This window comes from Pseudonaja textilis, chromosome 1 (genome assembly GCF_049901715.1).
Source record: "Pseudonaja textilis isolate UNSWEBS1 chromosome 1, rPseTex1.2, whole genome shotgun sequence".
Lineage (NCBI taxonomy): Eukaryota > Metazoa > Chordata > Lepidosauria > Squamata > Elapidae > Pseudonaja > Pseudonaja textilis.
The window spans coordinates 117,697,307-117,711,504 of record NC_141990.1 but is presented as its reverse complement, the minus strand read 5'-3'; the positions used below and the strand labels follow the sequence as shown (position 1 = coordinate 117,711,504).

Below are 14,198 nucleotides of genomic sequence, written 5' to 3'. Positions count from 1 at the left end.
TACACTATTCATTTTAATATCCTTCTCTCTCTGGATACTAAATTTTGAGAACATCCAATAGTAGTATATAATCATTTCAAAACTATTAACTAGATTTATGAAATACTTTTAGAAAAATCCATGCGGGTAGTCCTAAACTTACAACCACATCTGGGACCAAATTCTATCATAAGTTATTACATAATCAGATCTGATTTTATGACTATTTTTGCATTGGTCATAACAGTAAATCCACCTTAACCAAGGGCATTTTTTTGCTGGAAACCAGCAAAACCCATCACAAATTGTGATCATGTGACTGAGGGACACAATTGGTTGTAAATGTGAGCCAGTTGCCAAGTGTCAAATTGCAATCATGTGACCCTGAGAATTGCAACAAATTCAGGTCATAATTGAATTTTTTAGAAGCTGTGATTAATTTGAACAGTTATTAGGTGAACTTTCGTAATCAAGGACTACCTTACTATCTAAATCTTTAAAAGCAACTGTTTGATATTTAAACATTGCAAATTACTTTCACATTAAAATTTGTTCAACAATGCATCAATCATGTGGATTCCTTGTTCCTAATTTATATTGTCCTTTGCACAATTCCTGATGATGGTATAAGGACTTTCTAAACGAATTTGGTCCCTGATAGTAGGAAAGAAAATTCTGTTGCACAGCTTCTGCTTATATAGTAAAAGCTGTCATTGTTTTAAGTCCTCAGTAGTTTTAAAAGGGAAAATATTAAGCTTTGTTAAAGAAATATTGGAGCCATGAGACAGTTTGGTCTAGTGGTTAAACTGTGTAACCATGAGTTCTAGTCCCGCTTTAGGCATGAAAGCTAGCTGGATGACTTTGGACCAGTGTCACTCTCCCTCAGCCCAACACACCTCACAAGGTTGTTATTGTTAGGAAAACAGAAGAAGGGTGGAGCATTAGGTATGTTCATTGCCTTGAATTACTTATAAAAATAATAAAGGTGAAATAAAAATGAATCAGTATGGAATCCACTGCTCTTCAGTGTTATCTTTGATTCCTAAAGTATACACCAGAAAGCATAAATGTTAGGGGAACAATAGTTCAATAACATCCAAAAGGCTAATAATGCATCATTCTTATTCCAGATCTTCTCTTTTAAAGAATAAATTATATCAGCCAATTAAACCTGACTTCGTTAATCTAAAACTGAGAACTTGCAAAATAAGTTTAGGAAACAATAGATTTGCAGCTTAAATCACTTGTTAAGCCTTAATTTCAACAATACTGAATTTGATCTTGAATTAACAAAGGGCAGAGTTCAAAATGTTGAAAAATGAAGCCAGCCTTCAATGGAGGTAAGACCAAAAAGAAGTTGCTCACCGTATAGGTAATAGCTGCTACCATTCCTATAAGGGTCAAAGAACTTATGGAGAAGGAGAGGGCAGCTAAACCATCTGCAAGGAAAAAAATACAATTGTTCCACTAAAATGTATACAGTCAAAGAAAATGAAATGAGTGCAATCCAGTATCACGGGGAACAATAAAGTATCCTTTAACAATAAAGTATGTAAATAATTGTTAAAAGCAGAACAGAATATCAAATCTCATTTACTATCCACTCATTTACCAACCACTCCCCCCCTTCTCAAATTGTGCTAAAATTGATGTTTGCATTGATTTAAATCCTTACTTCAAGCAGTGAGGAACTGGTGACCATCCAGACCTTGCCAGATTACAGTACTCATTATTCTTGATCTGTGGCTAGTTAGTGCTGAGTTAGAATGCTATAAAATTGGGTAGGTCACTCATCCTCAATTACTCTGTTTACTAAAGAAATAACGATGTCACTAATAATGCTTTTGGCTTAAGCTCCTGTACGCATTGGCCCACATTCAATACATCTGTTAATTTTGGAGTGTTTGTACTTTTTCCAATAAAATTTCTAAGTTTTATCACTCAAATATATCCATTGTTTCTTCACTGGGAGTATGCTGCCTGGAAGGGCTAAAATCTCAAAGACAAAAAATAGAGTACGTTAAATAAAGCATATAATCTGAGGGTATTTAGTCCAGCTCCATGATTATTGCACTATATCTCCAAACACCCCACTAACTGTTCAGCTTCTTGTTTGTAATTCTAGCAGAGCAGAACCAACACTCCATGAGGTATTTTACCACAGATCAACAGCTGTCTGTGTTAGAATGTTACACGGTCAGCAGTGAAATAACATTGGGCCAAAATACTGACATCCTTAATTTAGCTCCTTAATCAAACTTTAGAGCTCTCCAGTTATTATTTATATTAGTTCCTCAAAAGTTCCTCAGAACCAACTACCATAAACACAATTTTTCTGCATATAGTGAAAGGTAAATGGTATCTAGGTCTTCAATACTGAAACTACACTTAATATAATAGTTCTATACTACCCAGATTATTCCCTCATGATTAGCAGTTCATTAATTCACACACAAATGCAAGTTGCCTCAATCCAATGGAATTTAGAGTAAGAAAATACAAAATTATTCAACTGATTTACAAGGGAAAAAAAATCTTACGGCTACTTCCAAGTTCTTCAAACAAAAGTTTTATTTTCTCCCATTCTGTTGAATTTTTCTTATTAGGAATATCCAGTGGAACAAAAGCTCTGTAACAGGAATAAATGAAACATATAAAATCAAACTGTATGATTGTTCTAATAATACTGGCATGCTAAAGCAACTGCACTTAACTAAAAAAAAAGTAGCTAACTTCTTTACCTCATATAAGTGAAATTTATTTTCTGATTTTATATATTATGCTTTAAAAATGCAGTAGCTTGGGATGAGTCATGTGATTTTTGTGATAAATCAGAAATTCAAAGAAAGTAAAGAAAGCAAGAAAAGAAAGCAGGCAAATTAATTGTTCCAAGTGAAGCTTAACTCCTACAGATTTGATGGACCGGCTTGTGTGGTTTTCTTAGCAATAACACTGAAATGGCTTACCACTGCCACCTTCTGGAATTTTTTCAACTCTTTAGTTTAGCTTATAGAGCTCCATGTCTGGACTCTTCCCTTTTAAATGTCGATCAAGCCTGACCCTTCTTAGCTTATGAACCTGGGTAAGATCAACCAGGCACCGACATATGCTGAGACAAGCAGCCAAATACAGAATGTGTAAGCACTGTATTTTGGTACAGCATGCCTGACATGAACATATGCTAAATTCAAAAGTATGCAAAAGAGAAATGAACTCGCAACTATTTTGCTTCTAAAATAATTTTAAGCATGTCTTCATTCAAAATTTACTAATGTGTACTGCATTTGGGTCGATCTTAGGCCCCCGGCACCAGCGACAGAAAGCGGACCACGTGGCCTCGTATATACGATTTGTTGAGGACTGTCTGGATGCTTGTATAGTGGCAATGGCATCCTCTGAAATCTGTTGGGTCCTTAAACGGTTCCGCTCAACCTCCATATGGCTAGGCTGAGCCATTGTGGGTCCGGGTGAAGTACCGGCCCTTGCGAGAGGGAAACCCTCGACGGTGGAATTTTCCAAGGTTGTTCTCTCGACAGGTCCTGTAAGTCCGCGAACCACGTTCGCCTGAGCCAGTAAGGGGCGACCAATATCAATTCAGCTCATTCCTCCAATAACTTCTGGATCAACTTGGGTATTACAGGGAGTGGAGGAAATGCATATAGAAGTCCGGGAGGCCACTGACATCGCAGAGCATTGACGGCCTCTGCCCCAAGTTGGGTACCTTGAAATATACCGGGACAATTGGGCGTTGAGGGGAGAGGCAAATCGATCACCGGTTGCCCAAACCTCCGCACTGCTTCCTGGAAGAGAGAGGGGTAGAGACGCCACTCTGCTTGATCTATCGAGGCCCTGCTGAGCCAGTCCGCTTGTGTGTTTAAGGCCCCAGCTATGTGCTCTGCCTTGAGCAACAACAGATTGGCCTCGGCTCACTTGAACAACCTGGCCATCTCCAGCATCAGAAGTTTGGAGTGGTTATGACCCTGTCTGTTTACGTGGGCCTTGGTTGTGATATTGTCTGTCAAGACCAGAATGTGGTGTGATTGGAAAAGGGGTAGAAAACTGCGTAACGCCAGATGAACTGCTCGCAGCTCCAACAGGTTGATGCTTTGTGATTGTTCGGAAATAGTCCAACTTCCCTGTGCAGTGTGGGATTGGAAGTGAGCTCCCCATCCTACCAGGCTGGCATCAGTTGTGATCGTTGCCCTGCAAGGTTCCTTGAAAGGACACCCCTTGTTTAGCATATTTTCCGACCACCAGCGGAACGATCGGAGAACATTGTGCGGTACCTTTATCCGGACGTTGGAAGTGGCTCTTCCGGATCGCTGGAAAGGTAGCAGGAACCATTGCAGATCTCTAGAATGGAATCGAGCCCAAGGCACAATGGAAATACAAGAAATCAGTTTCCCTAACAGTTGAGACAGAACTGCCAGGGAAACCCTCTTTAAGGCTCTGATCTCTCTGGCCAAAGACTGGATACTATTCAACCTGTCCTAAGAGAGAAAAACCTTGCCCTCCACACTATCTATCACTGCCCCTAAATGAACTAACCTAGTTGAAGGGATCAAATGGCTTTTATCCCAATTTATGGAAAAGCCGTGACCTTGAAGGGTCTCCAGAGTAATCTTGGTATCCAAATTCGCTTGATGTCTGAAAGATGACAAAATTAAAATATCATCTAGATAACATTGTAAACGAATAGATTTGATCCTGAGGGAGGCAACCAAAGCCGCTAGCACCTTGGTAAAAGTCCTAGGGGCCGAAGCCAGAGTGAATGGTAGGGCGATATATTTGTAGTGCCGATCACAATAGCAAAAACTAAGATATTTGTAGTGAGCAGGTCTAACTGGTATATGTAGATAGGCTCTGTCAGATCTATAGAGGTCAGGACATCGTTCTCTCTGATGCTGAGCAGAATGGACTGGAGAGTAGTCATTTTGAATTTTCGATAAACTAATGATTTGTTCAGACGTTTGAGGTCCAGAATTCCCCTCCAGCCCCCCGAACTCTTTGGGACCACAAACAATAGAGAGCAACAGCCTTGACCCGCTGTTCAGATGGGACCTCTCTAATAGCCCGAATATGCAGAAGATGATTGATAGCCTCCTGCATCAACACTCCCTTAATGGGGTCCTTAATGGGGACCTAGGGCTCCTAATGAAAAAGTTCAGAGGGGAGGACTGAATCTCTAGTGCCAAACCAAACCTAACAGAGTCCCTGACCCACGCATCAGAGGTGGATCTGTCCCATTGATCAGCAAACAATTTTAGCTGCCCTCCAATGGAAGCTGCTGTCAAGGACTCACTTGGGGCGACTAAAAAATCGGCCTCCGGTATCTCTAGGGTTTCTTCTGTTTTGGCCTCCCCGCTGACCTGTCAGAAGATTCCAACCTATCCTGTCTAAAACTGGGTCTGTAGCCTGATGTTCTTTGCGATCTGGGAACGTATGGGCCTTGATAGTAGGGCTGAAAGGAACCCCTTCGAAACGACTGGGGCGTTCTGTTTTCAGACCTCCGAAAAACAGGGGGAAGCACTTTTTTCTTGTTTCTATTCTCAATAAGCAGGGGCTCCAAGACACTGCCAAATAATTTATCCCCCGATATTGGGGCTGATGCCAGCTTGCATTTATGCTTGGTATTCGCCTGCCAATGTCTGAGCCATAGCAGTCTCCGTGCTGATACGTGAGATGCTGTGGCTCTAGACGAGAATTTGACTGCATTAAATGTGGCGTCGGCGGATAATTCTGCCGCTGCAATCATCTTAGCAATGTCCTGGTGGGCTCTGACATTTGATGCTGGCAATATATCCCTCAAGTGGAAGAGCCATCATAGGGAGGACCGTGTAAAAAAGGACGTAGCTGTAGCTGCCCTAATGGCCCAGGCGTCAGAAACATGCACCCTACGGAGTGCCAACTCTGCTCTCTTTTCCTCCGGTCTCAGGGCTTCCTTGGCCTCGTTGGGAAAGGTTGAAGAAGAGGCCAGTGCCACAATGGGCTCATCCACCTCCGGCGTTTTGAGAAAAATTGAAAACTCTGGTGCCAAATTATAATATCATTTATCGTACCCTGTTGGGGCTGGGTAGGATGCTGCTGATGCCCATTGATTTTGTACTAATTCAGCAAACATACGAGGGACAGGAATAGTTTCTGCCTCATTAGCCGGTTTTGAGAATATTAGATCCTCGGATTTGTCCTGAGACCTTGTTGACAATGGATGAGGGCTTGATGTACCTAGTTTAGCGGTGTTCTTTGCTTTGAACAGTAAAGATTTAAAGAGGTGCGGACAAAAAAGGCCAGAAAAGGTAGGTTGGTCCGGAATGAGGCCTTCATCATCCGACATTCCTCGTTCTAATGGGTCAGCCTCTGACAACCACAAGTCCATCTGATGGATCGACCCCACCTCAATGGGAACATCCTGGTCATCTAATTCCATCTCCTCCCGAAGTCCCTGGACTGGTATGTCAGGGATATTGGGGAATAACTGAGTTTGATGATGTCCCATATGCACAAAGGATCGAGCAGACAGGGATCCTGCTTCCGAAGTAGCCAAAAAGTGTCTGGTCCGGATGGATTGCTGAACTCCAGCCGCAATGCCCTTTTGTATGGCCATCTCCATCCATTGCCTCATTTCGATGGGAATACTCTCAGATAATCCCTCCTCCTGTCTTAAACCAGCGGCCATACGGGTGAAGGTTGCCTCTGGGATTTGCCAGGCAGTGCTCATTGGAGGAGATATGCCTATGGGAGGCTGTCCAGAAATAGCCTGTCTGGGCTGGGTGGATAAGTCCAAGAACCCCAACAATGCACTTGGGCCCTGATCTGATTGTTGTGTCATAGCCATCTTGTCCGCCTCCCTGGCCCATTTCTGCCACTGCCTTTCCAAGGCTTGGTGCCGTCTATGGGCATCCTTATCCGCCACCTTAGAGGCCTTTTTGGGGCCCACTGACTTATCTCGTGACTTATTTGTCTTGGAGCAGAAGACGTTGTCACCTTCCATTGTGGAGGACTGAAACTCGTGCCTGTAACTTTATATTATTATTATTATTATTATTATTATTATTATTATTATTATTATTATTATTATTATTACTACTACTACTACTACTACTACTACTACTACTACTACTACTATTATTATTATTTGTACTTAGGGGTGGTGCCTACCCCTGTAGTTGAAAGTAGAGCGCTTCTCCAGGAGTGTAAGTCTATATATATATATTTCTATATACAAACACACACACACATATATATATATATACATATGCTTATATCTATATGTAAGCCCGTATATATGGGAAACAGTATCTAAGGGTCCCCATCAAGGGAAACCGCCATAAGCGCTCCAAGCAAGAAATATTCTGGATCCCTGGTCTCCAACAAGGGAAAACAGCTACACAGGTCCTGGATGGATCCTTTCCTGTCAAAAACGTCCCGCTGTTTGAAATGGCACTTGAGACTTCGCTCCAATGTAACGATCCAAAAGCAATTGCGAGAGGGGGAAAAAAAATTCCTGTTTAAGGACTAGCCTGCTTATCCAACGCCAGCAGGCTAAGAGAGAAATAATCCAGGAAAGTAGAATGGGAAAGTACTTGCTCCAGTTCCCTAGAAGGGAAACCAGCGGGGAATGGTGCCTGTAATATTTAGGCACGAACTTGAAGCCAGCTGTTTAAAAAGGCAGGAAGGCAGAATCTCCAATGTTAAATGCCTGAGCAGTTTAACAAGCCGCTGCTGCTAACTCTCCAAAATGTCAGACAAATGATCCTGTAAGAAGTGAGCTGCGGCTGCGAGCGCTCCGCCAAGATCGCAAAGATAAGATGATCGGGGAATTAGATAGGCTAATTGCCTGAAGTGGCCATCTCAGACCGCCTGCGAAGTGGCAGGCTCCGCCAATCACAAAGAGCTGCTCTCAACTGATCGGGGGGATAACCTAATAGAGCCACAAGCCTTGAAATCGCCAGATTAATAGGGGGAAAAATTTGCAAGCCGAATTAACCCAAGACCAAACCTGAATCTTGACTAGCTGAATCAGAAACCATTCCAGTCAGGGAGTGTACAACTTCTTACCATGAAGGCTGAGCTAAAACTGGGGGATGCTGGGAACGGAGAAGGGCGCAATGTCAGTTGCATGGCTTACAGGGAGGAAAGGGCCCTGACTCCCTTCATTAGCTGCAACTGGGAACAGTATTTAAAAAGGGAGCTTACACACAGCAACTTGTTGGAAGCAAATCGTGTATTATCTTGTTTGGTTGAGGCTTATCTGAGTTCCTGGCATCTTCCCAACTGTGTGTGTTTTGTTGGCCTTTGAAGCCTGCAATTCCTTTATCCTGCCCTGTCCAGTTAATTGCTGCAGCGTGGTTTGTGTGGATTTTTATTTACAGTTTGTATGTACTTTGTTTTCAGACTGAATTTCACAGGGGGCTGCCAGCAATTTGGCAGTTCGAGTCTCAAGGTTGACTCAGCCTTCTATCCTTCCTAGATGGGTAAAATGAGGATCCAGATCGTTGGGGGCAATAGGTTGACTCTGTAAACTGCTTAGAGAAGGTTGAAAAGCACTGTAAAGCAGTATATAAGTCTAAGTGCTATTGCTTAGTGCTATTGCTACTTTTCCATACCTTTTAAGTAACCCAAATGCCGATAAAGGATCAACAGGAAATATATTTTAATTGTGTTCTCCATTATTCTCACAATCAATTAGTGATAATCACAAGATAAATCAATTGGGGAAGAATCATAAGGATGCATGTGTTTATGGAGATTCTCCGTCATCCAGGCTAGTTAAAATATTTAAATTAATAAATATATTCTATCTTGTTCTATTTTCATTTTATTTTGATACTGTTTATATATATACACACACATGAACTTTCTCCAGTAAGGATGAAATATAAACCTGGAATAGTATTGAGATAAAATAAATCTTAGTAAATAATATCACACATTTTATTGCTACTTTTATTATAGTATATCTTGGAATTGTTGACTAGAAATTGGCTTTAACCTTCTTCTCCAAATTTCTGGAGGCAACTATCTTTTAAAAATTAGAAAATGAAAAGTAATATGCTACATTACAACGCAGGCATTTTATGTCAAAGAAATAGGTATGCATTTGTACCACATTGAAAAGAAGTATTTTATCAGTGTCTTCAACATGCATGCAGCTTATAATAAACTAAAAGCTTCATTCTATCACATTTTAATAAAGTCTCGATAATATTGGACTCAAGTTAAAGATTTATAGCAAAAGAGCAGTGTATTAACACAACAATATATGGTTTCTTGAAAATATGCAGTAATGGTGACAATGCTATACCAATGATTGAGTAGCAGTGTATATAGGCTTAAGGAGAAGTAAACCATTCTGACAAGTAACAAACACTTTAAGAAAATGACAATAAACCATTTATCCATGCTTGTTTCTTTTAAGATTATTTTATTTTAAATTAGTAAATTAGGCCTATAAAAATAGTGAATTTCCATCTAGAAATACAATTCCTGGTACTGTCATTTAAAAGAAATTGTGCAGCTAAATGCAACTTCAAGTGATTTAGGGCAGTGGTTGCCAACGAGTGGGCTGGGGACCACTGGTGGTCCGTGAGAAAATTTTGATGGTCTGCAGAGAAATGTTACACCCAAAGCACTCCCCAAAGCAATGAATCCAAGCTGTGCCGCCCACATTGCCCATGTAAGCCCAAGGGTTGCATTGCTTGCATTGCGAACAACATGAGGTAGTGAGGGGAGGAAGGAAAGGGTGGAGGGGGGGGACTTGCCCCACTAGTCCCATGCACCCCGCCTGGCCACTGGATTGCTTCTTTCCGCTTCTTTCTCCTTCTGCTTTTGGCTGCACGCAAAGCAGCAAGTCTTTCTCTCCCAAATTCCGCCAGAAATGAGTCTGTGGGACCGTGCAAGGTATCCTGCTCCAAGAGACTGTGCAGGTGCAACAAGTCTCACAAAGACTGGCAGAGTTTGGGGGAGAGACAGAAACACTTCTGCTGTTTCTGCTGCTTCCCCTGCATGAAACCAAGTCTCTTCCCCCCCCGTCCCTGAAAATGGAGCTGGAAACAGTATCCTGCAATCCCAAATAAAGAATGATCAGTTGGTAGGAAAAAGGGGTGGGGAATTTTCCTGCAGACTTTTTTGGAATTTTCCCAGGGTCTCGGGTCCATGAGATTTAAAATTATGAGTTTGGTGGTCCCTGAGATCCAAAAGGCTGGTGACCCCGATTTAGGGGAAAGGAGGCAGAGGTAATGTTGAGAAAGAAAGGTTACAAATGGAAAACAGAAATAGATTTCTACAACATTCCATTTTGAGGGAATTTAAATAAAAGTTTGATTTAGAAGAAATTTCGTTCAATGTGTAATTGTAGGAGATGATCAGGCTGAGCCCGAGAGAGGGGTCAAAGATGTCATAAGCCATGAGTCCCTTTCGTGCCCACAAAAGATCTAGTCCAGCCCACCTTGAATGTCTGTCTCTCTTATCTCCACACATTTCCCTTAACAGTCAGTTGCCCAGATTCTTATACACAGCTTAAGCTTGCATCTTTATACTCGTTTAAACTGCCTGAATTTCCTTATTTCCTGAGCGCTTGACAATAATCTTAATAAGAATATGCAGACACTTTTATAATCATTGTCAATATTCTAATGGTTTCACAGCACATATATCTAACCTTTCTAAATCTCAAAAAATAATAGATCAATTTCAAATCTTTAGTTTCTAAAAGCTAACTTTTTAACAGCACAGAGAAATGTTGATCTCTCATCCTTTTCATGAAACTATTGTAGTATACTATTTTAATAAAAATTATTGGATTCTCATAGAACTTAAATATAAAAAAACATTACATTTATCAAGAAAAAATGTATTACCTTTGAATTTTTATTATTTAAATATCAACTTTCTCAGCTAAAAAGACAAATAATGAGTGACTGTAGAGATCAAGGTAGCAATAAATATTCATCAAATTCAAGATACATATTAGTGAAGAGATTGGAGACAGTGACATTTGTGTGGAGCATGCACTGTATTTAATTAATCTGGGCAAAAGATTGCAGCTTCATACAATAATCTTTCAAGTCTCATACATGATTTATTATTTTAGAATCAACAAAAATTATATGTATATTTTAGGCTGAACAGGAGATAAACTGTCCCGTTTAACATTCTAATCAAAATGTTACCTACATGTAATTCCTAAATAGTTGGCCAGGGCAAAAATCAAAATCTAATGGTCACTTTATGTTCCCTCAAAAAACAAAGCGTTAGCATGAATACCCAATTCTAATTAATTTGCTTTATATCAAGCCATACATTACTCTACTTTGAAAACTCTCAACTCTTAAGGGCAGGCATAAGTCTAATACAACAGTTCAGTGAAAACGGAATGAACACCCAAGACAACAGTGGATAAGAACAGTGTCAGCCATATTCGTGTGGTATATTTCAAAAACTGATGAAAAAAACTGTGAAGCAGGAAAAGTTCTTGAAGAATTCCAAGATTTTCCTTCAGTTCTATTTCAAGGACATAGTACTTTTCTCTTCAATCGGAGAACAGTGTAAAAGCTCAACTGTACCTCGCCATCATAACAAACTTTCCTTGAAATTGTATTTATTTCCAACTTTTTACAGTATTTATTTCCATCTTCAAAATGAGACGTAAGAATCCATCAACCATCAAAAACACCAGGACTGAGAACATATCAATTTTCACTGTGTTTGCGGTTCCTTTGTAGTCTCAAACAAGAACCATTTAACAAAAGTATGACCCATTCGTAATTATGTAAGACATTGTCAATAGGATTAAACAATGTATACAGTAGAACCTCTGGTCACGAACGCTTCTGACAATGTCCAAATCGAGTTCCGACCAAAAAATTCACAAAAGTTTTGAATCTAGTGATGAACACATACTCGGGTGAGGATCAAACATGACCCCTGACCCAGAAATTCCTGAAGAAAGCAATAGAAAATGAAGAATTCACCAAAGTTATGGAACAAATTATGGTCATGACCAGAAGTTCTACTGTACTTGCTGATGTTTATAAGAACTAATTTGGAAACTAAAAGGGCAGTTAAATGCATATTTATGTATACATATGTATAATGCTTACCCAATCATTAGAAGAACTGTACAAACCAGAAGGAATCCTAGTGTATACTTGACTGCAACTTTAACCTGCTGTAAAAATAAGAAACCAATATGAAGAAACAGCTGCTAATTATGATTTTAAAGGATTTCCCTGAATATATAATAAAGTCAATTTTATACAATGATTCTAATATTCCATACCCTATTCAACAGAAAAATATCCAATATTCATTAACCCTGTTTTATTAACTGTACCAAATGCCCCCAATTTTATTCCTATGTAATCTGTCATTTTCACATTAAAATTAAAGCCTCTTTTAAATCTGAATCAGGGATCTAAAATATTTTGTAAAACCACAGACATCTATAATATATTGATAGATGGCAATTCATTAGTCAAACAAATTTCTGAATACTTTCCATTAAATAGAACACAGACATATTATGAAGTTACTTTTTCCAGAGGAAATTCTATAGTGGATATTTTTGTTCACTAAGTTCTGGCATCATTGTTGGAAAAGTTCTGACATTTTTTCCTATAGGAAGAGATAGCTGCTTTCACAGAAAGATGATCAAGGAAGAAGGATCAAAGAACAAATCTTTGAGAAAGGTAAGAAGAGAACAGAAGAACAAATTATATATAAAAGGTAGCCAATATTGATATGGTCCCCCATATATTTTCCCTTTTATTGTTAAAGCTTAGGTAGATTGTTGAAGAAAAAGCATGGTAAGTGCACCATGTCTACATAAAAACCTTTCATGGTAAGCCTAATGTATCATTTTCCTACAAGGAAATGATAATGTTTTTTAAGGACATATACCACAGCTGTTTCTGTGATGTGATTCTTCTCATAGGAAAATCAGATGGCTTTCTGTGGTCTGGATTCAGACAAGGTGAGGGCTCAGCAACCAATATCTATAACATGGCAGGAAGATGAGGGTGTATGTTATCGTGCTATTGGGGACCGGTCACCCTATTTGGCCCCATCTGTCAGAGAGGTCTACAAGGAAACTAAAGAGAGTAGAAAGAAGAATTATGTTGCTAGATCTGGGTTACCTGAGGAACCATCTCTCCCAATGGGATTGGCTCACCACACTGCAGTAGCAGAAGGGATATGCTGTGGACACTGTTGATCAAGGAATCTTTTCTGCCCTTGCTCCCACACTCTGGAACAGTGTGTCCCTTGCAGTGAGATCTGCCCAGAAGGGCCTCAAAACCTGCCTCTGCAAACTAGCCTGGGTTCTGATGGTGGCATTTCATACTTGAGGTGGTTAGTGAATAAAGAGATGAATCTAGTTTTACACATTGTAATGTATATTGGTTCCTTCCTTAGCTATCCTTGTTCATTTTAATGTTAATACTTATCATTTTAATGTTTTATATTATGTTTTCTATCTTCTTGTAAGCCAGCAGACACCTGATGGTGAAATGGATGTCATACACATTTAATAAATGATTGATTGGATGGATAGACAGATGGATGAACTCCTGGCCTTTGAAAAGCTAGACAAGTGTTGGCATCCTGCTCCAAGACTAGCTGAACATAAAACTAGAAAAGTATTTATCTCTTTGCATAGGAAGAATGTTAGAATTTTTATAGCCCGATCACTTGAATATGTGGGAAGGATCTGTCCCCTGTGGAATGCCCTGACCTTTCTATTGGAAAAATGTAAGTTTTCACAATATGTGCCTCAATATTTTTGTCTACATAGAAAAACTATTTTATTTCAAGGTCTGTTAAGCCCCATTCTCTGGTTCAGTCTCTGCACATTTTTTTATTTAAAATAATGTTTCATTCCACTATATCAGCAGGGAAATTATGGTTCCCTTTATTGGCTACTGTTGTCAAGTTGGAAAGTAACATTTAATGCCAGGAATTATTCTCATTTATTTTACAGTCACACTAATAAAATCCTTTCAAATCTAGTTTCTAGAGAAGAACAAAATCAAACCACGATATAGTGGCAACAGCTTCCATTTATAAAATAAGAAAAAAAGAATTTTGAGAATTGTGATTGTATAGCATAAAAAAATTTTTTTCTTGATATTATCTTTATAAAACATTATCAAGATAGATTTGGTATGATCTTATGATTTATTGTAAAATAAATTAAGTAAACTATAGTTATCTCGTTAAAA

General features: G+C 39.4%; 1 protein-coding gene across 1 annotated transcript in view; it reads right to left on the bottom strand.

Moving 5' to 3' along the window:
- The window catches only part of LMBRD1 (LMBR1 domain containing 1), a 60,535-nt gene that overhangs the window by 31,123 nt on the left and 15,214 nt on the right, over positions 1-14,198 (bottom strand). The window contains exons 5-7 of the mRNA XM_026695168.2: positions 12,081-12,148; positions 2,520-2,608; positions 1,345-1,418 (exon numbers count right to left, since the gene is read on the bottom strand). Coding sequence (XP_026550953.1) covers positions 1,345-1,418; positions 2,520-2,608; positions 12,081-12,148 — 231 coding nt within the window. The remainder of the gene's footprint in view (positions 1-1,344; positions 1,419-2,519; positions 2,609-12,080; positions 12,149-14,198) is intronic.